We start from the raw sequence: 27,864 nt of genomic DNA, 5'->3' as shown, positions 1-27,864 counted from the left end.
TAGGATGGTTGAAACGGGAAGGGAGAAGAGATAACTCACTGCTTAGCAACATACAACTTGCCCTTTATTTATTGTTCTACTTTGTTTTTTCTTGTATCAACTGGATTCTGAATTACATTGTATGTGGGAGATTTCTTGGTAAGAGTAGCAACTTTATTTTAAATGTAGCATACTTTTGTTTGTTTGTTTGTTTTAACCTTTTTTTTTTAAATTAAATAAATTGAAGGTTAATCTTTAATGTCATTTACTATATCAAAGTTTTTTTAGGCAAGATATTTAAGTGTCTGCTTTAAATATACTACAACCTGCACCATGTAATATTCACAATTGTGTATATTTAACTACAAATGGACACAAATAAATACACATCGGCACACCTGTTTTTTTTTTTATTTAAAAGAATATGGGAGGACAGGGGAACCGACTAAAATAATCTAGGTCATATTTCATAGCTTACAGAATTCAGAATGTCATGCATACTTACATAAGATAACTATCTGCAATTAAAAATAACATGATTTACAATCTGAATACAAATCTTTTAGTGAACCTAGAAAGTATTTTTTCTGTAGTGTTCTAGTGCAATTAATATAAAAAAAGCAAAAACAAAAAAATACATATTTATTTCTACAGAAGGAAATACAATGTCCCCCAGAATTGCATGGCTCCTGTTGCTGACAGCATTTCAGGCAGCTTTTTCACAGGACTATTATGAGGAGAGAGAATTATCCAAAAAACTGAAAAACAAACTGTCTTCAAATACAGTACAAAAGCATAATGGCCAAGGTGAGTTTCATTTTATTAATGTCTTATTGTTAAGCTGTCACTGTTACTTGATTTGTGCTGTCCTAGCATGCTTAAAGGCAAGGACAATGAGACTTAGTTGATGCCAAGGAATATAGTAATACACTGTGACAGTACTGTGATTATGTGGCTCAGTGAATTAATACAAAAACAATTTGGGGGGGTAAAATGTTGCTAGTAATGCCACCTGGATTCTGTTGCAGAGATGTGCACCACGTGGAATCTGAATGAACTTCAGTTGCATTCCATTATGTGGATCTTTCCATTTCTCTTGGTTCTTTTTGTTATTATAAAATTACACCTGAGGCAAGGACTGTCTAAATCCATTCCAAGGTGTGGTAGGATTTATTTTACAGATTGTAAAGCTGTCTGACTGTAAAACATTAGTAACATTTTCATATTTGAACTTACCATTGGTATTACATTGGTATAAACCACACACTAGTAATCCGTTTCAGTACTGTGTTACCATATGTTTTACCACAGTTTGCCAATGGTACAGTAAGTTTTCTTTGTAAGGAACCTGACTAGGTTTTTAATTGATGAAAGCTCCCTGATTAAGCAAGAATAAGAACAAATATATGAGTTTATATATTGATAATGTAAAAGTCCATCTGCAGGTACATTGTATGTTTCTTCTGGTCTGGTAGCATTGACAGTTGTGCAAACGTTTTCCTGGAGCAAAACGTATTCAATCTGACCCTTAAATGATGACTGTACTCTGAAAAATGTCCAGAACACACAGGGAATGAACTTTCTAATAAAATATTGTTGAACTGTTTTAGCTCTTTTAGATGAAGATTGCTCAGTAGAGCTGGCTTTCCTGGTGGACAGTTCCGAGAGTGCCAAAGACAACCATGAGCAGGAGAAGAGGTTCACCACAGAGGTGGTAGATAAGCTCCATGGCCTGCGACTGAGTTCAGGACGCGGACTGAGCTTGAAGGCGGGCTTGCTCCAGTACAGCAGCCATGTCATCATTGAACAAACATTCAGAGAATGGAGAGGGCCTGAGAACTTCAAGTCCCGCATTGCACCCATTGTCTTTATAGGACACGGCACCTTCACAACCTATGCCATTACCAATCTCACCCAGATCTACTCAAATGAGGCCACGCAGGGAAGTGTGAAGATTGCAGTGCTTTTGACAGATGGCGTGTACCACCCTAGGAACCCTGATATTTTCTCTGCCACGGCCGACGCCAAGAACCAGGGAGTCAAATTCTTCACTGTTGGGATCACAAGAACGGCTAATGAGCCTTCTAACATTGCTAAGCTACGCTTATTAGCCAGCTCTCCAGCATCCAGATTCCTCCTCAATCTCCAAGATGCTGGGATTGTGGATAAAATTGTCCGTGAAGTGGTGAGTGGTGAAGCGCTTCTTTTCATAAGGTGTAGTTATATGAGCTAAACCAAGAAACTATTACAAACTGAATGTATTTTTATTCCCCCTTAAATTTTTAGCAATTCACTTATCAGAGCTGAGTTCATGAAGATCAAGCCAGCAACCTTGCCGTTGTCAACTAAACATGTTACCAATCATGCAACTCAAAGAGTCCCATACTCCTCCCATTTACACCACACAACCTATGAGGGAATCACCACAAACGTGGGCTGACGTCATTAGAAAGTTCAGAAATACCTTACAGCATATTTTTATAATTTTATAATATTGTTACATTAGGGAAGTGACCCAGGGACACTTCTTGATGCATTTTAACATTTTGACCTTTTCCTAAACATATACTGTCATTACATAACTTTTCATATGTAATCTATTTACGACCACAAACAAACCCATTCAGGTGTAGCTCAGAATTTTTTTTTTAAATGACCTTGGATGCAAGATGAATTCTCTGAATTGGGGTCCTGATGCCCCCTTGTTTTACAGCTGAGGCAGTTAGCTGGTAGCAGAAGTGTCCAGGTTCAGGATCTGCCAAATGCCAATCCTTAACCATCATCATTTTTCTACATTACTTAAACTGAAAGTATACTTTACAGACGCTCCCTTCCCCAATTGAAATAGCATTGTGCATAGTTATCATTAGGTGTTCAGTATATGTTTCTAGGGATGATTTTCTTTGTCTAACATACAGGGAGGATTGGCTTACTCTAAGTGAAAGCAAGATGACAAATAGTTTACAAGCTAGTGAAACTATTGGCAGGCTTTAATAAATATGTTATCCAATAATTATTTAATTATCCGCTTCATACCTTTGCCAAGTTTGCGGTTTTGTGGTTTCACACACTGTATGTTGATAGTCTAAGCTCTTTATGATACCCAACAGAAAGCATTTCCAAACTTCAGTTACAACGAATTGAAAGTTAAGCTGCTGGCCACCTTAGCCCGTTATATTCCCATTATTTATTTGTTTGTTTTAAATATAGGAACATAAAAGGCAAGCAGGATATATGTCTCTGATTGTATTTTACAAATAGTTTATACTTGACAACTAACTTTAGTTTTTTCTTTCTCTGTTTGGCTTTTAATCATTAACTTACTGTATGGAGGTCAATCAGCATCTAATTTATTCTCCATTTCTCCAAGTCTTTTGATGAACATCCAAAAGAAAATGTTGTTTTATCTCATGGGGTCTGACCTCCTATATCCTATTGTGATTCATTCAGACACCACAGAGTTCTGGTTCCTATTTACTTGTCCATGCATTTTCTCTGAGCTTTTAACATTTATAAATATCTGTATATCATCCAAGAGACTGTACATTTCTGTTTAATTGCACAGGGAATTTCAATGCTATATTTATACACAGACTCTTCACTGATATGATACTGCATTGTGAAATGCAGAAAGATGGCCTGAAATATTGAAGAATGAGTTCAAATGTTATTGAATTCAGTAACTAGTGAAAGCCCATGCTATCTAATAGAGGTATGTTGACAGATATGCTATTGAGATAAAAAAAAAAAAAAAACTACACGGTCACACTAGTTTAAGAGTTGCATACAAAGTATCAATCAGGGGTGTATAATTACAGTCCTGGAGGACCATTCCATTCCAGGTTTAACAGGCCAATTTTGGCCACCCCTGATATAGGTAATGCTCAATAAAGGTACATTAGGGTTACAAAGTATTTGCATTGTGCATTACATTTTAGGTTGTACTGTTCATTTATTATTTTATTAAGTAGTAATAGTAGTAGTAGTAGTAGTAGTAGTAGTAGTAGTAGTATTAATCTGTGTAAGTACCCTGTAATTAGTCATTCATAAAGCTTGAATTGCAACCCCTGTTTTTTAATCACATAAACAATTAAAATTGCCATTTATGTGAAAATCCATCTCCATATCAAACTATTGCTGTGGATATTTTAATTGTAACATTTTGACCCAGATGTGTTCTAAAATGGATTCTTTATTTTGGCTAACCAGCAATTTAATACACAGGTTTAGGCACGCATTCATCTGCGGTTGTTAGGGTTTCCATTCCAAATCTGTCATTGCCTTGATAAAACTCCAAAAAAATGCTAAGCGAGCACAAAAGAAAAAACTGCTTAGAAAACATATTTAGTCATCCTAGGCTTTTTTAATAGCCTGCAGTTTCTGAAAACAGTTGCTTAAACGCATGCTAAGGGTTATGAATACAGTTCTGAGTCCATGAAGCATTAGGCAACTTCCAGGTTACTTTTTTGAAGGAATATGTTGTTGAGAACTTTTCAAACGACTTTCACCTTTTAGCAAACTTTTACATATATAATCTATACAATTTAGGCAATTAGGCAATTTCTGTCACAGTGATAATTTGTTTTTAGCATCTGTGTCCTCCAGCTCTGTACTTACAGTTTGGACAGTGACCATCATGTGGCAAGACCACACATGTGCCACACCCATGGGTGTTCTATTGAACACAGTAAAGCAGGTTTTAATTGGCCTGCATCACCTTTCTATTCATTTTTACAGTTTAGAAATTCACTCTGGGGGTAGCGGGATAATATTTTATAATACATGAACTGATTGCTCTGTACATTATATTCATTTTGACACATTATTAGAATGTACCTGCAGTCATTTCTTTTTTGACTTAACAGAAGACAGACAGCAAAGTTCACGATCCAAACAGGTTTTATTTTGTAAATCCTGGTCTGGCGACCACAAAGAATAATCCCAGGCAATACACAGCAATGTGTATTGCACTGTTCCAAAACAAGGGGTTGCAGTTCTGAAATAATAATACACAGTTTGTAAATAATAATCACAGTAGAACACACACAAAGACACACACGTTCACAGGTCCAGAGTGAGTGCTATAGTGCTCGTGGTGAAATACAATTTATTCGTGTACAATGGTGCAGTGTTGTCCGGGTTTAGTGCTGGCTTGTTCCGGATCGTGTTAGCTGTCTAATAATAACAAACAAGTAGATTTTTAGACACAACAAGACAAACAAAACACTCATGATAATTCACAGTATTCCTTCCGGTTCAGCTTAACCATAATAAAGGAACAGATCACCTCGTTACATCCCCTTTTGTACAGTCAGTCATGCCCCCTTGGTTAGCGAGTGCAACCGTTTCTCCTCCAATCCGCGGTTGCCACATCGCTTCCCTTCCGGGTCAATGACTTGGTGTACCGTAGCTCTGCTGCCTTTCTAGATGGCCGAATTCCATCTAACCATGGAAATGAATTGTCGGTCAATCCAGTCCACGGCACTCTGTTCCCTTTACACAGCGCACTGACAGGTTGGGAGGAAGATTTATAATCAAGATTCATTCTTTCTCTGTCACAGGGTTATTTTCACAGGATTTTTCTTCCATGAGCTTCTCTGAGGGAATGAGATTGTGATCTTTAGGAGACTTTGTAAAGTGGACTGAAAGAGGTTCAGTCCATGAGCAGTTCATTTATAGCAAAGGCTATACTTAGCAAACCTCAGTACCATATGCACAGACCGTTAACTGTTTATAAGTGTTCAGTGGCTACCTCTAATCAACTTTCATGAGAAGTACACTCTCAACTTATTACAGTTAGCCACTGAACACTTAGAAATTTATATTATAGAGCAGGGGTCTCCAACCCTGCTCTATAATATAAATCTTTATATCTATAATATAAGTCTTTACATCATCAGTGGCTAAAGATCTGGAACACCTGTTAATCTTGACTAATTAAGCAAATACTTGGTTCAATGAAGTAACTGAGAGATTGGTTGAAAAGAAAACCAGCAGCCACAGTAGATCTCCAAGACCAGGGTTGGAAATCTCTGTTATGGAGCAACCTAATAATGATGGTAAATACAGTAAATACTTAATGGGTTCCAATACATTGACCTATGTGGCTAGGTGATCCGCTGATCTTAATACTTCCACTGTTTAGATCCCTACCTAGATTATGAAAACAACATTAGTGATGAAAACAACATCCCTAAATTGACTTTAAATGGATGGCAGTGTTTATATCAGCTGTCATTTAGATTAAGTAAATAGACCACGATATTTCAAAATTATACTGTGTGATACAAGTTTCGTGTCATTCTTTTTCATCTATATACAGTTGATTAGGTTCGTATTTATTTTAAAGAAGATCATGAGGTGTTTACATGATGTGGATATAAAGCCTATGGTTATTGTGCACGTGACTGGTTTACGCGTTTCTGAGTTCCTTTATGAATTGGGTCACTTTTTAACTATGCTTCTTTTTTATCTTTGCAGGTAACAGTGGCTGATGAAGGGGTAAGTTGTATTATGAGACTGAACTTTTGTCTTGTACAGTGATATATAATTATATATGTAAAAATATATATAACATGTACATCTGTTTCTCTTTCCTTAGTGCCCACTAGCTCAGAAATGTGCCTGTGATAAAGGAGAGAGAGGCCCAAGTGGTTCACCTGTAAGTATCAATTTAGCTTCATCAAAAGGCATTGATCATAATGTTTTGTTTGTGCTGATTCGTTATTATTTGTTTCTGTCACGACACAGTGCACAATAAACAACTTTAATTGTGCAGCATGACATGCTTTGTTAAATGTTATTTTTAAACACCAGTTGAAAGAACTATAATAACATGATGAGACTGGCATTTGTGGGGAGATCGGGTATCTTGTATAATTCATGTACTGTCTATTCTTGTGAAGCTTGTGGAGATAATGACAGTATTTGCAAGCTTCAAATGTTCATAAATTAGAATTCCGCTGAATAAAGAATGTATTCCATAGATTAAGGGATAAAATAGAACTTATCATTTGAAAGAACCCCAAAGCTGGCAGTAACAGTCACCTCTGCTCTGTGGTTGGTAGTGAGGGATTGGCACTGAGTTCCCACCTGAGCTCCTTACAGGGCAGCCACGTATCGCTGACATTAAAGAGCAAGTTGCTACAACTGTTTAAATAACGTACCTGTAATTTTTTCAGTGTTAACATCCTGACAACTTTTTACACTTATAACTTTAAAGTCTGTTTCAAAGCTCTTTTCAAAATGTCCGCTCTAGTGCACTGGGGTTTGAGATCTGTCTTCTAAATCACTGCAAAAAAAAAAACAAGAAAAAAAAAACATAATAACAAGTCCTCTGGCTTTTTAGTCCCGTACCACTTAAAGGATAATTATTGCTGTGTTATCTGTTTGACAAATGTGGGCAATAATCCTTACACTATCAGTGCACTAGAGCAGACATTTTGAAAAGAGCTTTAAAGTTGTAAGTGTAAAAAGTTGTTGGGATGTTAATAATGAAAAGAAAAATTACAGGTATGTTATTTAAACAGTTGTAGCAACACGTGGGGACGTATAATGCTATATTTTTAAGATCCCCACTACTTACTCTTTAAGATACTGTTTTTCAAAGATTTTTTCTCCAATGCAAATTTTGAAGCACTTTTTCTGAATGGATTCATATTACAAAACTATATAAAAGTTAATGCATGTTTTACTGGCAATGTAAAGATTTTAGTGGCATGCTATAGTTTTAAGAAGCATGCTAACCAAGCAGTTAAAAATATATAATTGTTTTCAGCTCCAAAAAATGTAGATTTTAAATGTTACAGCTAACTTGAAATCTTCAACTGTTTAAGAGCTGAAAACAAGTAAAAAGGTCTAATTAAGTAAATGATTAGTTCAATTAAGGGTTCAGTTAAGTAACTGAGAGCTCAGTAGGACTGAAAACTAGAGGACACTGGGGGTCCCCAGGACGGAATTTGAGAAGCCCTGGTTTAGATGAAGCCTCTTGTCAGGACAAAAGGTCCAATATGGACCAGTAAACCCCTTCAAGTCCTGACAGAATTGCAGTGACCCGTTCCAAATCACTTTCAGCGCCAGTGCACTATTAGGAGTCTGGCAAACAGTCCTGTGGTGACATACAACTGTAAGATCACAAACCAGGAGTTTTTTTTTTTTTTCTGAGAGATTCCTCACCTGCCAAGGGATGCAATTTAAAGTTTTGCAAAAAGATCCCTGTCATTTATTTAATGACCAGAAACAAGACGTTAGTGACCAGCGAGGGCAGGGGGAATCACTTCCTTTTCGCTCCAGGGGCTGTTGTGTGGCTCCCTTATTAACCTCTCCTCTCCCATGTTAGAACATGCCCTACATGTCAGTTTCACCTGCGTCAAGCAGAACTATCTGTAATCTCACTCTCGCCTCCAGGCATTGTACCCTTGACCCCAGCCTCTGTGGCTGTGTAATTGTACCCTTGAGGTGTTAACACTTCCAGTCGGTAAAGTTTCCAGGTGTACAGAGAAGAAATAACTTATATCACAAAATAGTAAAATAACCTTCTGTAAGTTCACCTCATGTTTATGAAATGAATCATGGATTCAATCATAAAGGTAACTCTTATTGTTCAATGGTGTTATTCAATCCAAAAGTCCAAAGCCGCCTTATGTATATTTCTTTAATGGTTAGCTAATAGAACATTGATGTAAGTTCTTTACTTGTTCACTTTTGACCTTATTATGTAATTTCTTAATATTTTCTTATGTTGTTTCAGGGAAAAAAAGGTCGACAAGGTGATGATGGAGCCCCTGGTCCAAAAGGACAGAAGGTAATCACATTTTTTAAAGAAATAAATGTCTTTGCATTATTATACAGTTCTAGGATCAAATGTGATACCTGTTATAGGAAAAAAAAAACATTAAGAAACAACAAGAAATGGACCACTACCGCTTGCGCTTTTGTAGTTTGAAACAGTGTAGTGGTTCAGCATTAAATAGGGAGACCATTTTATTGCATATTTCTCAGTAAGTTCTGCATAAAGCGTTAGGCAATGCAGTGTAGTGGAAGATGTAAATTACAAGCTCTTAATGGGTGCAATTACATAGTGAAACCCTCAGTTCTACTATTCCATAAAGATAAGTTCACAGAGATGAACAGGAGAATCACAGGACAGTATAAATCATAAGAGATTGAGAATCACATCAAATTTGAGGGGAAGCTGTACTGGCAAACCCATCACTGTCCAATGCTCTTATTCCAAGTCAGTCAAACTGCATGCTTTATTGTTGCCTACTAATTATGGTTTTGTTCTTTTAATTTCAGGGTGATGGAGGATTAAGTGGTCTTCCAGGACGAGACGGAGCAGAGGTAATTTACATTAAGAAGAGCATTTAAACAACTTGAGTTGGCGTATTCTGTACGTTAGTGGAACTGTGTTGTATTGCACACTGTATGCTATTTATAAAGTGTATTAAATACAAGTCATTATAATTAACATTGCTTCCAGCAGTCTGTAGTTGTTCTAGTTGTCCTAACTATTCTTTCAAGAATGCTTTTGTTAACACCAGGGGGGTAATTTCCACACTCTAATACAAATACTCTTCTAAAATATTACATACTGTAAGCCTCATTATCAAGATAAGTCATAGCAAACTTGCTCTTGAACAGGGTTTACTTATGCAGATAGGTACTATAGATGTTTAGTTGCCAGTAGGGGAAGAATTATACTAATCCCCACTTGGTTATTGATTTGACCCTTGGGGAAATAGAATTCTTTTATAATACCATCCATATTAGTATTGGTATATTTGAGGATCCCAAGTATATGGCATACCTTTAACTTGGGGTGGTGGATAATTAGCATGTGCTAACCCTATCCCTAACCCTCAACCTAACTAAAACAAATATGATTAGTTCATTACAAAATTAACTCAAATCCAGAGGCATGTTTCTATTTGGGATCCTAACAACCCAAGCTGATTGGTGTAGTCAAAGCAGACTTCAACAGAAAAAACTAAAAATCAAGCATCACAGGGCCAGTGGCTGATATGGAGAAGAAGACAGCTGCAGAGGATTGTGACATCTGAGAGGTCTAAGTCTATATGCTCAATAACCCCAGCACTAAATGCCTGTAAATAGCAAGCTGTATCCACCAGAGCAGTTTTCCCAGTTTTGATGATGAAAATGAAGCCCACTCATAAAGTGTATGTCTTGAATATTGTAAGTAAAATTAACTCCCCTTTAAAGTGTTATTTATTTCCTTTTTTTTCTAATGAGTTGTAGTACTTAGCACCAGTCTCCATTTCACAAATGATTTATTGTATTATAATTCCTAATAACCCTACTTTTCTGTTACCGAATTGCAGGGCAAACCTGGCTACAAAGGAGAAATGGTATGCCTTTTCATATTTCTTTGTAAACGTATTACATTTACTGTGGTACCAAATTAATTTGGTTTATTTTAGATAAAAAAAAAAGATTTATGTAGAAATAATTACTGGGATGTCATAGTATGTCCCTTTCTGTCAACTTGTTTTTCCTATATTTTATTTCTGAATTTCACATCTCTTATTGTCAGTTTTATATTCATTTTTTATTTTATACTGGCTGCCAATTAATTTTCTTCCAGAGCCTGTGTTAGTCATTTTTATAATTAAAACTATAAAATGTTGAAGCATGTCAAAATCAAGGTCCAACAAAGGGCAGACCATGTTGTTGTATATCTTATTTAGAATTCCATTTAAAAAAAGTTACTTCCTGTCATATATTCATTATTTCCAGTCTACTATTATAAAAACACCATATTCCCAAGCGCAAGTTAACAGTAACCCATAACTCAATGAAATGCACTTTGTTTGTTGTTAAGGGTGAAAGGGGAGAATGTGGAACTCCGGGAATTAAAGGAGACAGGGTATGTATTTTTATTTAATGTAGTTTATACATATTAGTTGCTGTTGTATTAAAGAGTATGTGACTGTAAACAACTTAGGTAGCCAGAGTACCTCTCTTCAGTGTGTACACTATTTCCTGTTACGTCTCTTTCATTGGGATAGTGTAATTGTCAACCCCTTTTCTTTAGTGAGGAAACTCAGCCTTTTTGTCTGATTATGCAAATAATGTTATCAGCCTATTTGCAAACAGAATAAAAGTGCTGGAGTTGAGAGACTAAATGTATAGTAGCAGAAAGCCCTACCACCCACAGCAGAACAAGACCTAAATCACTGAGAGTCAGCGTGGTTCATTATCCTTACTTGTCAAACTTGCAGATCAGCATGAGTTGATACAACGTATTAGGAGAATTAAGAAATCTAGCAACAAAAACAAAAATGGTTTTGGACACACAGTAATTTTGTATTGGCTTAATTAACATACATTGTTTATACCTTTTTAGGGTCCCGAAGGTTCAGCTGGTCCAAGAGGAGTCAGAGGTCTACAGGTAAGCTTACAATATGCAAAATACATTTATCATTCAGACTTAAAGACATCACATTATTGTTTTGTTACCATGGTGATATTTTATTATTAAAACATCATGGTTTAGAACAAGGTAGAAAGTGTGTTCTTTTTCAGACACCAATTATTTGTAATATATTATAGCATATCCCACCCCCCACCCCCCATTCATTAGGGAGACATTTTTTAAGACATTGTTCTTGTTTTAAAGGGACCTCCAGGTCCACTTGGAGATCCAGGACCTGAGGGAATGCCAGGAAGAAAGGTAAGTTCTGTTTTATTATTAAAATGTGATCATCAGGAAAAAAAATATTGATGTAACTAGAATGATAAAGGTAACCTTTCTCTCTTAAATACCAGTATGTGAGATGAAGACACATGCTTCTGTTACCTGTTTGCATTTCCATTGACATGTCTAAGTACTGAATTGCACATGGGGCAGAAACACAGATACTTTAGGAACATTTTTATTTTCAAAAAACACTTAATTAGTTATACTCTTCCTAAACGTTTAATTTTCAATGCTTTATTATTTCCAAGCTAAAAACTGAACTAACTGTGAGAACATTTTAAACTGCTTCTAGATTGGATAATAGGTATGGATAAGAATTGTACAACATCTTTTTACTCCTCTTTTAGAATTGATTTTTGAGCTTTTCCATATGGGACAGAACAAAGCTGTTTGATAGTTATCAGATTTCTGAATATGATATCTTAATTCCATCATTTCCATTGGTATTGCAACCAGCTGTAACAGCTGCTTCACTATGAACTACCTTGACAAGAATGTACTGAAAAAAGCTGACAAGGTGTTATTGGAAATAATAGATACACAAAGAAAACAATCACTTCAAAGATCACAGAATAGACATACAGCCAACATCTGGACCCAAGACTTTGATATTCTTATTAAACATGAATCATCTTGGAGAAAAATGTATGCACAGGGTCTTGGTTTTAAAGTTTACTTACATTGAATACATCTCTGGCAAGACAGTTCTGTACAACTAACAAATCTAATCACAGGAGCTAAACAGAACATACATTTAAGCTGAAGCACAAAATCAATCCAGATATCGCACATTTCAAAAGTCATACTTGTATTTTTAAAATGGAGCACCGTTGACTATGTTGTGTCTTTCGTAGGGTGAGCGGGGTCCTGCCGGGCCACCAGGAATTCAAGGGGAAACAGGAATCGGATTCCCTGGTCCAAAGGTAAAACCCATATTCATGACCTAGGCAGTGAACCTGAAACCCTGTATTAAAAAGAAGACATATACCAAACTATTGTAACAAGGCCCTGCATGCTGAGCAGTCCACTCGGCCCCAGTTTGGTAGATGTTCCTCTCATCCTCTTTGTCCTTTTCCTTGCAGGGTGATATTGGTTTGCAAGGCCGATCAGGCCCAATTGGTCCACCTGGCATTGGTGAGCATGGATTACCAGTAAGTAATCTTTAAATAAACTTTGTTTTTTTATGTAAACCCAATTCAATTCTTAAAACATTCTAAAAAAAAAAAAAATTATTGTCTTCATCTAAATCATGCAAATCAGATTATAATTATAATATTATGCAATTGTAATATAGTGTAATTAACAGTGTAGTGTTCTAGTGTAGTGAAAGCATGTGGAACCCAGGTAAACAGAGCAACACTGTATGACATGGACAGTCATGTTTAACTGCACTTTGACTTTTCATTTCTAATGTTGCTTTGCTTGAACCTAGGGACCTCCAGGGCCACAGGGTGTCCAGGGAGAGAGAGGGCAACAAGGAGAGGGCTTACCTGGACCAAAGGTATGGAAACATGCAGGACTTACCAATGAGGGACAAAGAATGACAGGAACACTGTTCTTGGATCATTCCTTTTCATTGATGGCTTTTGAAAGCTTCCAGTTAGATGGCTGTTCTGCTGTTCCAGACATCCAATACTTGAGTGCCATTGTTGTTGCACATACAGTAGCAGCCAACACCGGGGTTGTTCAAATTATTTTTGCACTTTACATAATTGTATGGAACACAGCACTGCATTCATTTGTTTTTCCAGACATTTCACAAAAGGGAAAGTGTTTAATAAGATATTAGATATTAGGCTGTGTGGTCCAGTGGCTAAAGAAAAGGGCTTGTAACCAGGAGATCCCCGGTTCAAATCCCACCTGAGCCACTGACTCACTGTGTGACCCTGAGTAAGTCACTTCACCTCCTTGTGCTCCGTCTTTCGGGTGAGATGTAATTGTAAGTGACTCTGCAGCTGATGCATAGTTCACACACCCGAGTCTCTGTAAGTCGCCTTGGATAAAGACGTCTGCTAAATAAAGTAAAGTAATAATAGTGTTGACGCGGGCATGTTTTATTAAACAAATGAGAATTCATCATTATTGTGGGTCACGTTTTATTTTAAGGGCCATTTTTTTTGTTTATTAACGGTTAACAAACAGCTAATAAACATGTTAATGTACATTATTTATTTTTTGTTAACTGTTATTTAATAATATAATAGGCCAGCTAAATCTGCAAACACCAGAGCCCTATGGATGATCAATCAAACACCAGAGCCCTATGAATGATCAATCAAACATCAGAGCCCTATGGATGATCAATACCCAGTCGATCATATGCTTGAAATCAGGTTTATAACCCTAACCCTAACCCTTAGCTATGAACAGTGAACAATGTTTGTTAACAGTTAATAAACTTAAAATAAAGCGTGACCTTATTGTGTAAAAGGTTCTGTTTTCAGACGTATAATGTCACAGACAAATTCATCTTTCTAACAATACCTATATTTACAAGGCAAAACTGCCTACGTGCTATCCAGTTGCAAATATTGTGCATTTTTCTGTCGTTTCTTAATCTGTCAGTATGTACTTCTGTTGCTATGAACTTCCTCCAGCCTTTCATTTCCAAGCAAATCAAGTTAGCCTTCAGACAAACGCTACCATGTTGATTGTTCATTTATAAAGTGTTGCATGTTAATGCAAGCTGACCGTTTGGGAGTTTTAAGGACTATATTTAAACACCTGCTTTAGTGGAATGTTACCGTTTTAATTTTACAAGCCCTTCATGGAAAATTACATCTTTAGTAAATATTTTAAACCAAAAAACACAAATATTTTAAGACAAGGTAACCATGCAGTAATAACATCTGTTTTACTTTTAGTAGAATCATTATTTTACAAACTACTGAAACATGTATTATACATTCTCAACAAATTTCCCACCTAGCTTGTTTGACTATTATTAGTTTATTTAGCAGACGCCTTTATCCAAGGCAACTTACAGTGACTAGGGTGTGTGAACTATGCATCAGCTGCAGAGTCACTTACAATTATGTCTCACCTGAAAGACGGAGCACAAGGAGGTTAAGTGACTTGCTCAGGCTCACACAATGAGTCAGTGGCTGAGGTGGGATTTGAACCAGGGACCTCCTAGTTACAAGCCCTTTTCTTTAACCACTGGACCACACAGCCTCCTGCAATTTCCTGACAAACATCTCAAAAGCAACTACTTTACTGTGAGATATAGTATATCATAACCGGGCATTTAGAGAATGAAACACTTTTTTAAGAACCTGAAGAGATAATAAATAAGAACTGTAGCATTGTCTTGGCAACTAAAGTGCTTTAAACACAACCTTGAGCTACATAGCCTTGGCACACTTCCTGCGTATTAAACAGGCCTAATCTTAATGCTATTTATCCTAAAGCATTTCAGCAGCTGCTGCACCTCTCCATCATGTACGTCTTTCCATATGGGGTGGGAAACATCACTATAATGTGTGGCACACTACTTAAACAACTATTGAAAGGTCTTTGGTATTTAAAGTACATATTATTATATTTAAGCTTCCATTAGAATAGAATTGCAAGAGCATATAAAAGAGATCACTGACAGACATAATAATGGTAGCTTACTAGAAAAAAAACTGAAAATGTGGAAGCAGTGGCCAATGTAAAAGCCCATGAAAGCCCCAAACAGACAATATCACTTGATACAAAACCTGTTTTTAATTACATGGAATGTATTATAATAGACAGCAGACCCATGAAACTGAGCAATTCCATGTGTCTCTTATATATTTAAGCTGTGAACAGGATGAGAGTGTTCTGTTTTGTGTTGCAGGGAGACCGTGGGTTTGAGGGACCAAGGGGAACCCGTGGGCAGCCAGGCGTTGGTATCAAAGGTGAAAAGGTAGGGTGTAAATACATCAGCCTGTGAATGCCGCTCTCGACCATGTGAACAATCAGTATTGTCTCTGTAACAAAAGAGACAGTGAGGGAAAGGAAAGAATTTAGGAGGTTGAACAACTGCACTAGAGTAGCTGTGCTTTATTGGTTCCTCATAGCAACAGAATTGTTGCTTCTGTTCATGAATGCAGCTCGGAACTGAACACTGTGGGAAAGTTTAAACTTGATAAATGAAAAAAAAAATCTTCTTTTACTATTGCTCCGCTGATAAATGTTCTCCTGCTTTAAAAACAAAACATCAAAAAGGCTTTAAAAATACGAAATAAAAATAACTATGTTTGGCTACAAATTTCTCGAGCACAATTATTTGTTTCGAAAAACACACGTGTATATTTTTACTTTAAGTTGATACATTCAAGTTCCCTAAGCACTCTCAAAGTTTATGATTTTAATTTTGTAACATTAAGATGATTTTTCTCCTTTCAAAAAATAGGAGTTAATTAAAGTCTGGAGGATACGCATTGAAAATACGGCCCTCTGTATAGAAAATTACAGAGGGTTAAAAAATGTGCATCTGCACACCCTTATAGGTCTGTTCAAAACAGACCTAGGCATTAATTAAATCAATAGTTTAGCGCTATTTTTTATAATAACTATGGTGTCACCAGTGGTTGAAAAAAGCATAATAAGTAATGATCTAAGCAGAAAAAAACAACAGCGAATAATATAAAACACACTTTTAAATAAGTAAGAATTACTAACATAAAGGGATACTGTATTATGTACATTTTCATAATATTTAATAATACAAACGCTTATAATGTGGTCATGTTCATGTAACTGTATCAGTGAGATCCACTTCCCAGGTCCAAAATAACCAATAAAACAATTAACAAGCACCGAGAGAGGTATGCATCCATGTCCTTAGAAAGCCCAGTCAGCCCCCTATTATATTAGTATACATTGAGCACATTGCACACACCATCCTCATTCAGCAACATTCCACTTCTCTCAGTTTTATTTACAGCCACCATTTCTTTCACCAGTCATTCACGAGTCTCTTTTATTTTCATGAACACCTTCCCTGTGTTCTTTAGTTATTTTGTCTAACCCTTCCATATTTCAAGGTTTATTGGATGTGTTCCCGCTACTAATTTTATCCCATTGTGATCCTGTACTCGTATTTTAAAAAATTCCTGCGGCTTTGAAAGGTAACGGTTCGGTGTGAAGTTGTTTCTTTTTATAACTGGTGGCATTTTATGGGTTTAAAAAATCAATCAAATATAAAAAAAAAAGTTAGCATGTTTGATAAAAGATGCTTGTTCAACATCAGTCTCTTACGTACAGAATTCCAATCGAAATTTGTCAAAGTATTTTATTAGTTTATTTTACAATTTATACAATGTTATTTTACAATGTCTAAAACGTTTTTTTTTTTGTTTTTTTTTTGTATTTATTGAAGAAATTAATTCAAGCTTACATTTGTAAAATTGAAGAGGGTAATTCTCAGTTGAAGTAATTGTATCATGAACAGCCTCAGATAGCTAGTTTGATTTGTTTCTTTCCTTTTCTTCTAGGGTGAGTTCGGGCCTCCTGGTTTACCAGGGTCGATTGGTTTACCAGGAGTGGGAATTCAGGGTGAAAAGGTAACTTCCTTCACTAAGCTGATTTCCACTGCTGTTAGTTAGGCTGGGTACAGCTTTCTCACTAAGCCGCTAACTTCACTTCTGGTTCCAGGGTGTTGAAGGACCAAGGGGGCCTCCTGGTCAGAGGGGTCCTGCAGGGGAGGGCTTTCCTGGATCAAAGGTATGGGTTTTATTTGGATGTATAAATCGTTAACCACATTGTTAAACTGTTAACATCGACTCCTAATGATTAGGATGCTGTGATTTAAGATATATGGTGGTTTGTAAACCACAACCTCCTAATCCATGCATTGAACATTTCGATGATTTATCATGTCTGATGAATATTTTCTAGGGTGATCAAGGTTTGCCGGGAGAACTTGGGTCTCCAGGAGAAAGGGGGATTGGAGAGTCTGGACCAAAGGTATTTGTGGTTTTTTCCTTTTTAAATGAAGCATGTGCTATGTCATGCATGTTTAGTTGTACAACCTAAACATAAGACATAGACATAGGAAATGGGCATAGGAAAAACTGTATAATGAGGTTAAATAGTCAAATATACGGGAGATGAAGTTATAAGAGCTATGCAATCTGTAGCTGGGGTGCTCTGTGATCTCAAGCACAAATAGATCTATCTGAGGTGTATCAAGGCCTAAATGGAAACTGGAAGCTTAGCAGATTTTTTTGCATGCACTTGTCACCCCTCACCAGCAGAGAGAAGGGTTTAACTAGAATTTGTGTTGTTGCTGTTTTATTAAATGTAGAGACTTTATCTGAACCATCATCTTATCAGAACTGGAGGCATGACAGTGAACCTCAACATATTCTCTATGCTTGCTCGCTGTGGGTTTGATGTTAACTTCCCTTTATCTGAGTGCCTATTAATGCAACATCCCCGGAGCAGTTTAGAAATAATGGATTCTGGCTGTATTTTACAGATAGGCCAGAGGACATCAATTTACTATAATAGGCTTGCCCGCTTCTTACTGGAATTACAATGGAGAAGATTCGTTTTTAAAAGTATTGTCCCCGAAGTAACCTTTTTTTTAACGTTATTTTAGGGTGAACCAGGAGCAACGGGATTCGCAGGTCTCCCAGGTCTTCCAGGAGAAGATGGCGCCCCTGGACAAAAGGTATTCTTTAGATGTAGCCCAGCAAAAATGTAAAAAGCATGACCTTCTTTGTTGAAGGAAAGTCGCATTTTAACCATGTTGTATCATATGTGTTCTTGTTAATGTTTTAAATTGCATTGTATATAATAAATATTGGGTCATATTTTCAAAGCGTTTCCTCCGTTCTTTAATTAACTCCTATTTTTTTAAAGGAGAAAAATATCATGCTTCTGTTACAAAATGAAAAAAAATGAAAAACAACTGTGCTTAACAAGACTTCAAATATACAGCTTAGTAGTTTGAAAAATGAACAGATGTTTTACCTCTTTTAAAAAATAGGAGTTGATTAGACTGGAGTAAAGGCTTTGCTAAAATGGCTCATTATTGTAAACCACATAATGGCGTCACAGTACTTTAAAACAAGGTATATCATTTTGAGAATCACTCTTACAGTTTTCACTGTACTCCATTGTAATGTGTCATTTATATCCCTAGTGGTGATATGTAGAATATGTATCAACTTAAATAGGTCAAATGAAATATTGCTGTTAGTGATGACATCTTTGTACAGTTTCCTAAACATGCTGGGTTATTTGATGCAGGGTGAATCGGGTTTGGTTGGCATCAGAGGCCCTGAGGGGAATCCAGGAATTGGAATTCCGGGAGAGAAGGTGAGGATTTATTTTGTGAGACCATTAGCATTGTCCTATACCAAAATGAAATTGTTATAATAACTGCTTGCCGCATTTCCGTGCCCTTCCTCAACAGGGCGATCAAGGTCAGAGGGGTGTCCGGGGGTTACCAGGCCCTTCAGGAATTTCCGGTCCAGCAGGCGCTAAGGTAACAACTAGATTCAATATAATCAATGTTTAAATAATATTGTAGGTGAACTGGATACAATTCAAAATCTAAGTAAACTGTATAAATCTAATTTGTAGAAGTGCAGTTCATGTACCACACTATGCTCTTTACACACTTTAAACAAGCAGCCGCTGTGTGTCTCCTTGTAGCTCTGAGCTTGGTATGTGCTTTCAATGCTGTACAGTAAATGTATATACCTATGTATATGTAGTATATTAAATACGTGCCTGATATGACAACATATGAAAGCACTTCTACTGTAAAAAGTACTTTTGAATGCACTACAACAAGCGGATTTTGTCATATAGGAATTATGGCTTAGGGTTAGGGTGATTTAATTCTTAAGCTCAGTATTTGAATTCTCTCAGCTGGCCTGTCGCTGAAAAGCATGGCCCATCTTTCTGCACCCATGCAGAAATGAAAAGTTTTTTTTGTAATACTGCATGGATTTTGTACATTTGTTCGTTAATAATGATAATTTTTTTTTTTTAAATGCTTACAGATTGAATAGAGTGGCTGTGTAACATTTTGCTTGTGCTCCTCATAGGGTGAACCAGGTGTGCCGGGACGTCTTGGGATGCCTGGCCAGCCGGGACGTCCTGTTATGGGACCAAAGGTAGTACAGTGTGTTTATTAAACCCTAATGGAAATGACAGGGTCAAATCCAGCAATGTTTCAGCACTCATATGAGGAGAATTTCAGTGAAAAAGCAATACTGTGAAAATCTCTCCACTGGAAGACTAGAGGAGGACACTGTACCAAACCACACAGGTCCTCCAATTTTATAGCCATGTCGTTAGACTCATAATCCCAAAACAGCATCGACATAAATGAGAAATGGAGATGGGTGGATGTCAACTTTGGATTTATTTAAAGAATGTGAAATGGAGCAAATGCATTTCTTTTCCACATGATTTTCTAAACAATTTAAACGTTGTATGACACTAAGGTCTTCTGCTTGCATTTTGAAACAGCAATTCTCTGCATGCCATTTACAGCCGCATATGATTACACTTTTAATATACTGGGAACAGGGAGTAGTTAGATATTCATAACGTCTAGGGCAAGGTCTGTATCATCGTTTCTTTAACCCTAGGGGGATACAGGCCCACATGGTCCTCCAGGCCCTGTAGGAGAGACAGGATATGGACTTCCTGGTCCTAAGGTAAGAATCGTTTCTGAAAATGTAAGCTCTCACATATCTGAAATGGACCCTCGTTTCTGCCTGGGTGATAAAGCTGTGCCAAATTGAAACGCAAACACCACAGGTTTGTTTTAGAGTGGTGTGTTTTAGATGGTGGTGTCATGTTGAGTTGGGGGGATACGTCTATTATATGATAATGAGTGTTTTTTGCGTATGACTCCTCCTATGTGTATGATGCGTATGACCCCCCCGTCCGGCTGAACAGTTTCCAGATATTGGCAAATATGTTACTGCAAGCATTACAAGTTATGGATGAAAATCTATATGGGATTTTTTTAGGGTGACCGTGGCAACCCTGGGCCCATAGGGCCACTTGGACCCAAGGGTGAAGGATACCCAGGCCCAACTGTAAGTATACAGTTTATTCACAGAATTTAGCAGTTTAATATAAAATACACTTTTAAATTCTGTATTAATGTTATTTTTTGGCAGTGAATAAAGTTTAATTTTCCTTTTCCCAGGGCCCTCCGGGTCCTCCAGGTCTTCAAGGGGAACATGGACCAGAAGGAACTGGGCTACCAGGATCAAAGGTTAGAATATACATTGCTTGATTTTTACTGCATTTCTCTTCATGGAAGGTACTGTATAACTTATAGTTAATATATCTTCTTTATTAGGATATGTTTTTGGTCTACCAATCTAAATAAATGACTTCTAATCCACATAGTGAACACAGACAGTGATCTGTGCCCCTTAATATTGTTTGAATACTCAAGTATTTTAAATATTTATCCCTCAAATGGATTCCTTTTCTGATGGGATTATGTTTTTTTCTTTACTTACAGTATCAGGTTCTTCTTGGCCTATCTGATTTCTCAGTGTTTTCTTTTCTTTTTAAAGGGTGATATTGGCTTCAGAGGACTTCCAGGTCTTCCTGGCCCACCAGGTGAAGGACTGCCAGGACCAAAGGTAGGCCTCAAACAAAGTGAAGTTTGCTTTTACAAAAAAAATTGCTGTATGTTTTTGAAACTGTAATATGATGTTCACACTGTTCAATGCTGCTTTTGTTCAATAAGTTTCTCTTTTTACTTTTCAGGGTGTTCTTGGACGAACAGGGCCACCTGGTCCTCAGGGTCCCCCAGGGGAAGGCATACAGGGACCTAAGGTATGTCAAATAACTTTTGTTGCTGGCTCACTGGTGTAATACTACTGCTTTATTAAACATCAAAATCAGCATACAAATATAGGAGATAACAGAGTGTGCTCTCTTCATTCCTCTGGTCCAACAAGAATCCTTAAACAAGCCTTTTTATACCTAACCTGTGGTTATATCATTCTTCAACAATTCTGTCTTTTGTAACTTTTGTCCATTACAATTTTGGTATGCTCTTGGTCCTTCAAATAAACATATTCACAATTCATGCATCTGACACACACACTCAGCTAATAAGATATATTACTACAGGAGATTACAGCAGAAGAGTACCAGGCACCAACAACCTCCATATACCCAAATAAAGAATGTATCCTTATCAGTAACTTCCACAAGCTTGCCTTTACATTGAGTTTAAAGAAATACATAAACAAAGCAAAGCAGCATATAGAATTGGAACATATTTTTCTAACACTTTACATGGCTTGCTAAGTATTTATACATTATATATATATATATATATATATATATATATATATATATATATATATATATATATATATATATTATAGGATCTTCTTGTATATTTTTCTGCTGATCTGGTTATTTTAAATGGTGTTTATCATTGTAGGGTGAACATGGACCACAGGGAGTCACTGGACCAAGGGGGCCTCCAGGAGAAGGACTGACTGGGCCTAAGGTACGTACTCCAGAAATATAAATGGAAATGTAGCTCCATTTTGGTAGCTTTGCAGTTCATACAATTTATACACGTGGGAGCTTTATTGTGAGTGCTGAATGTTTGTAAATGCATTGTGTGTTCTATCTATCAAATATCAAATCAAACTGAATCTAGGTACAGCATGTTACATTAAGTAAGGTGGAATGAATACTGAAGCCATAACTGAGAAAGGAGCATGGAGTCTCCACCCTTCAGAATGAAGTCATGAATGCAAATTCCTTTTGCACATAGGTAGACGGTAGGATGCTAGGACAGGGCAGGATCACATTACCAATATAGAGCAGTACAGTACATTTCAATTAATATGTGGCACCGTGGTACTGCATGCATGTAGAAAGTATATCAGGTACTGTGCTCTGTTCGGATTGTTGTGACTACAAGGATGCCAGCAGACACAGCAAACAGGAAGCACAATTGAATATGTTAGTTTTCCAGTATAATCACTGAATATTTTATTATTCATTATAGGGTGATCGTGGTTCCCAAGGAGAGAGAGGAAGAAGGGGTGATAAAGGAGATGGTGGTGATCCTGGAGTTACTGGCGATGCTGTATGTATTCACTTTATTAGGGATGTGAATTCATTGTAAAATTAAGCACTCAGCTTGTACTTGGGTTATTCACTATTTTCTGTGACATGTATAAACTCCTTTGGCAAATGCAAGACGTGAGGGCTGAGATGTTTATACATTTGTATTATTTTACAATGGCATGATAAGTGATAGTAAAATGAATTTGTTTTCTAGATGGATTTCTCATCAGCAAAGTATGTGCGTTTATCTAGAAATGCTCCCACCAAACATAAATTTATGTGCCTATTTTAATTTTCTATGTATCTCTTCATTTGGAATGCTACACAAATAAATGTTGTGAAGTTTAAGAGTATGTAAGCCCATAATAATCATTAATAATTGTATATGGTTTTTGTAATTTTAGGGCAGACCTGGTGCAAAAGGTGAAGCTGGTCTCACGGTAAGTTTATTCTTTCATAAGAAAATGAATGATACAGCAAACTGTGTTCACAAGAAAAAATGAATGGGCTTTTAGTTTACCATGCTTCAATGGAAATATGCTCACATTAAAGTGATACCGAACACAAGTTCAGGTGAATTATTTAGGAATTCCCATGTCTCATATTCATTATGTGTGTATGGGTGTAATTACAAAAATGGTATCAAATATAAGGGGTAGATACTTTCTAATAATTCATAATGACCTCTATGTGCATGCATCTAAGTGTACAGTTCAGCTTTTGGAATCTTTTCAATGTATCGTGTTGGCTAGGTAAAAGCAGTTAGAAATAAATCCTACGAGTGAGAGACTCTGTTTTTTTTTTTTAAATAGTGTTCTAGAACAGCACAAAACTACCAGCAAAAGTTAAAAACATTCTACCATTTGTTTTTCAGAGGGAAGACATCATTAAACTGATTAAAGAGATCTGCGGTAAGTTGAGTTGTTTTTGAAGTTCCTCCTTCTAAATAGGTACTTGGCCCAGCTATGCTTCCTGTGATTAACTATGCCTCATAATAATCCAGGATTTACTGTTTTTTTTTTTTTTTTTTTTAAACAGGCTGTGGTGTGAAATGTAAAGAAAGACCCATGGAGCTTGTGTTCGTGATTGACAGTTCAGAAAGTGTGGGACCAGAAAACTTTGAGATCATCAAGGATTTTGTAACCGCCCTCGTCGACAGAGTTACTGTGGGCAGGAACGCAACAAGAATAGGTCTTGTGCTTTACAGTTTGGAAGTCCATTTAGAATTTAACCTTGCCAGGTACATGACTAAACAAGATGTCAAACAGGCAATCCGAAAAATGTTGTACATGGGAGAAGGCACTTACACAGGAACTGCTATCCGCAAAGCCACACAGGAAGGATTCTACAGCGCCCGGCCCGGTGTGAGGAAGGTAGCCATCGTCATGACAGATGGACAGACAGACAAGAGAGAGTCTGTTAAACTAGATATAGCTGTGCGGGAGGCCCAGGCAGCTAATATTGAGATGTACGCCATAGGAATTGTGAACACCACAGACCCAACACAAGCCGAATTCTTACGTGAACTGAATCTGATCGCTTCCGATCCTGATAGTGAGCACATGTATCTCATTGATGACTTCAATACTCTGCCAGGTATGTTCAAGAAGAGTAACAATAATGATGAGACATAAACTGCTTGGTTTACCCACAGAGAAACAAACATCGTACAGTTTATACCTGGGGTATTTAAGCCAAGATGGAGTCATTCTAATCCAGCTCTTTCTGGGAGGTCTAATTTTTTAAGAGAATTATAACTCAAAACAGAAATTCTTATTTTCTTAATAATAATAATAATAATAATAATAATAATAATAATAATAATAATATTATTTGTGTTTTATTTAGCTTTGGAATCCAAACTTGTCAGCCAGTTCTGTGAAGATGAAAATGGAGCTCTGGTTTACAATCGCATTACAAATGGATATGGCAACGGTGGGGGCTATACTTACGATGAATACCAAAATAATGTGAATTCAAGAGTTTCCAACCAAGGAGGAGGAGGGGGAGGAGGAGGAGGAGGAAGGGTGCAGCCTGTACCAGTGAACCAACTCCCAGCTGTATCTGTCAACATAGACAGGCCACCACAAAGCACAGTACAGGTAACACACACCTGTTATCGTAAAGTAGCTTATTTGAAAATGGATCATTTTATTTGAATATATTCAATAAAAAAAGAATATAACTATGTAGTAAAACAGCAATTTGCTGTATTCATCAATTTTTTTGCAAAGTGCTACATTTGTTGTTTTTTTTCCAACAGCGCAAAACCTTTTGGAATTTATATTTTAGGTGAATTTCTAATCTAATTATTAAATACATATACCCTGCCCTTTCTCAACAGTTGACAATTGGCAACCATTTGAAATATTACTTCGTTTTGGGAATACAGCCCTTAACATTTTGTATTTTATTTCCGTAGAACAAAGTGGAAGAAGACTATGAAGAAGACTATGATGAGGAGATTGAAGCAGTGCGCATACCATCCAGCTCCTTTGTCAATTCGAGAGACAACAGCATTTCAGCCGTCGATAGACCTCCAGTCCTTCCTGTGAGACAGTCTTCGTCTTCATCTCAGTCCTCCTCCTCCTCCTCCTCATCATCATCATCATCATCATCTTCTTCTGTTGTCATATCATCTGGCTCCTCTTCTACTGTGAAACTTATACCTACAGTGAAGCCAGTTCTGCCTAAAGGTAGGGAATCTGTTTAATAAAGCATGTCAAAAAATAATTCTAGTGTGGTCAATCCAGTTGATTTAAATACAGCTGTCGTTTATATCATTAAATAGAACCCTCTCTGGTGTTTTACATATTTTTACAGACAGAAATATATAACGAAACTAACCATTGCTATATGGTAGATTTTCTTAACCTGGGACATACATCGTAAATGTCTCAGTGGCGACCGCTGTTTAAACCAATGCAACAGACCCCAGTATCTAGTGAAATAAGTTTATGGTTTATTTGGAGGTAGCCTACAGAACTTTACCAAAGGCTTTCATTAGGTATATAAAATAAAATACAAAACAAGCCACCTTAAACATCTGTGAAAGAGTAAAACATAACAGTGTAGGCTAGCACACGTTTGTCAGGTACTGTAGTGCATTATCTTTGCATTCGTTGCTGTCTGTACTATGTGTATTAAATGATTGTTTGTGGATAGTTGTGTGGTACCAGTACCTAAAATGTTTACTCTTCATTCTTGTATTAGAGTTTGCTGCTCTGGATCCCCGCTGCGCTTTAGGTTTGGATCAGGGACCTTGTCGTGAATACAATATCAGATGGTATTACGACAAACAAGCTAATGCCTGTGCACAGTTTTGGTTTGGTGGGTGCAATGGAAATGGGAATCGTTTCGATACTGAAGATGAATGCAAGAAAACTTGTGTGTTGAAACAAGGAGGTATGATTTCAGGATATTATTACATCTTTTAATGAGCCCATGATTTTACATTACGTTTAAACTATCCTTTATACAGTAAAAGTTTTCACTGTATTTCTGCATGGTATTCATACAACTTTGCCATGCTTTTCTCATGGTTATATTATGCACTTACCATAGTTTACCCTGGTATCCATTTTTTTTAATATACTTTACCATATCTCACTGTGCTTGACAATACTTACCTATGATTTACCATGCTTTCACTGTGCTTTATTACATTTTGCTATGCTTTTACAATGGGAAACTTTTATAAGGGATCATTTGTGGATGAGTCACGTATGAGCTAATTACTCTTCACATTTATTAATGCCTTAAATATCATCTCTCATGTGAAACATGTATGCTGTAAAATATGGTGATTAGGTATAATGTTTATTTCCCCACTGATAATGGTAAATAGTTAATGGTCAAACCTTTTGACAGTAATTTACTGTAACAGTTTTGTATACTGAAATGCTGAACTAAATAATATAATTATATAATATTACAATTTAACTATCGAAGAATAATTGTTTTAAAGTAGTTTACAGCCTGATTATGACTGTGTTTTTAATATTATTAAACTGTGTTTGTTATTGGATTTATAAGTAAAACGAAGACATTTTTTATTGATTTTGATCATTTATTAAATATATATTCTCCCTTTCTTACTTATTTAACAGACAACTGAAGTGGATCCACAGATCATGTAAACAGAAATAAAGTGACACACCTGAAGAAAACGTTTTGCTATCAACCTATTTTGCTATAAACAATATTTGTATACCTTGGTACTATTTCACAAGTGTTAAACATCTAATTATACTTACTTTCAATGTATAGTCTGTGTAACAGACACTTCTCAGGGCTTATTTTCAAATAAATATTGTAAAACAGTTTTTGTTCAGGTTCAGATATTCATATACCGATATATTTTTTTTAAATTCAGGGACCATAACTCAAAGAGGTTGTCAATAAACTATAGCACTAATATGATTTACCTTTTACAATTAAGGTCCTAATGAATCTTAACACAAGAAATGGTCTATCAGCTAACATAGTAGCAAGTTCATGGCATATCCACCACATATAGAAGTGTGCTGCATGGTGCCATAGAACAAGAACAATACGTTGTAGTTTTTTAATTAATCCACCCCTTAAAGATCTTAGAACGTGAATGTTGTTTGAACCAATGGCCTTGTAATGCTGCAGGATTTATGAGGAAGGACTCTGCATTTTAAATCCACAATTAATCCCTGATAATGGTAAATTGCTTCAACGAGACTAAGATAAAACAATACATGATTTTGACTATTTGAATTAGAAAGAAAATGTAAAAAAATACTTTATTAGATGTGATTTTATTAGTTGTTGACAATGTCAATAGTTAAATCTAAAATTAAATAAATAAATTCAATTTTACTGATTTGTTGTGGATCTTTAAGGATACAACTAGTTTGCCACAACAGGTTGGTTTTAAAATGTGTGCATACAGTGTGTATTAGTTTAGTAGGACAGCACATACATTTGATGTAGATACGATTTCAAAAAGCACATTGTGTACTTGCATTCACATATGAAAGTTGCCTTATTGTACATGTTGTGATGTTTGTATGGTTCATGATATTGGTTATGGTAGTTTTTCTACCTCATTTTGTATAAATAAAATACATGGATTTTCA

The 27,864-nt window shown here is 36.4% G+C and overlaps 1 protein-coding gene across 1 annotated transcript; it reads left to right on the top strand.

The window, feature by feature from the left end:
• On the top strand, positions 1-27,864 carry LOC117427157 (collagen alpha-1(XXVIII) chain-like). Its single transcript, XM_059033704.1, has 36 exons — positions 1-138; positions 634-786; positions 1,590-2,164; positions 6,460-6,480; positions 6,581-6,640; positions 8,729-8,782; positions 9,277-9,321; positions 10,320-10,346; positions 10,820-10,864; positions 11,345-11,389; positions 11,618-11,671; positions 12,553-12,621; positions 12,781-12,849; positions 13,131-13,199; positions 15,525-15,593; positions 17,167-17,235; positions 17,327-17,395; positions 17,570-17,638; positions 18,276-18,347; positions 18,929-18,997; positions 19,095-19,166; positions 19,735-19,803; positions 20,284-20,352; positions 20,671-20,739; positions 20,853-20,921; positions 21,232-21,300; positions 21,428-21,496; positions 22,116-22,184; positions 22,695-22,775; positions 23,161-23,196; positions 23,631-23,667; positions 23,795-24,352; positions 24,605-24,858; positions 25,179-25,452; positions 25,970-26,161; positions 26,866-27,864. The coding sequence occupies exons 2-36, from the start codon at positions 645-647 to the stop codon at positions 26,871-26,873; spliced, it is 3,687 nt and encodes a 1,228-aa protein (XP_058889687.1). The 5' UTR covers positions 1-138; positions 634-644; the 3' UTR covers positions 26,874-27,864.

This window comes from Acipenser ruthenus, chromosome 11 (genome assembly GCF_902713425.1).
Source record: "Acipenser ruthenus chromosome 11, fAciRut3.2 maternal haplotype, whole genome shotgun sequence".
In the NCBI taxonomy this organism is placed as follows: domain Eukaryota; kingdom Metazoa; phylum Chordata; class Actinopteri; order Acipenseriformes; family Acipenseridae; genus Acipenser; species Acipenser ruthenus.
This window is presented reverse-complemented; position numbering and strand designations above follow the sequence as displayed.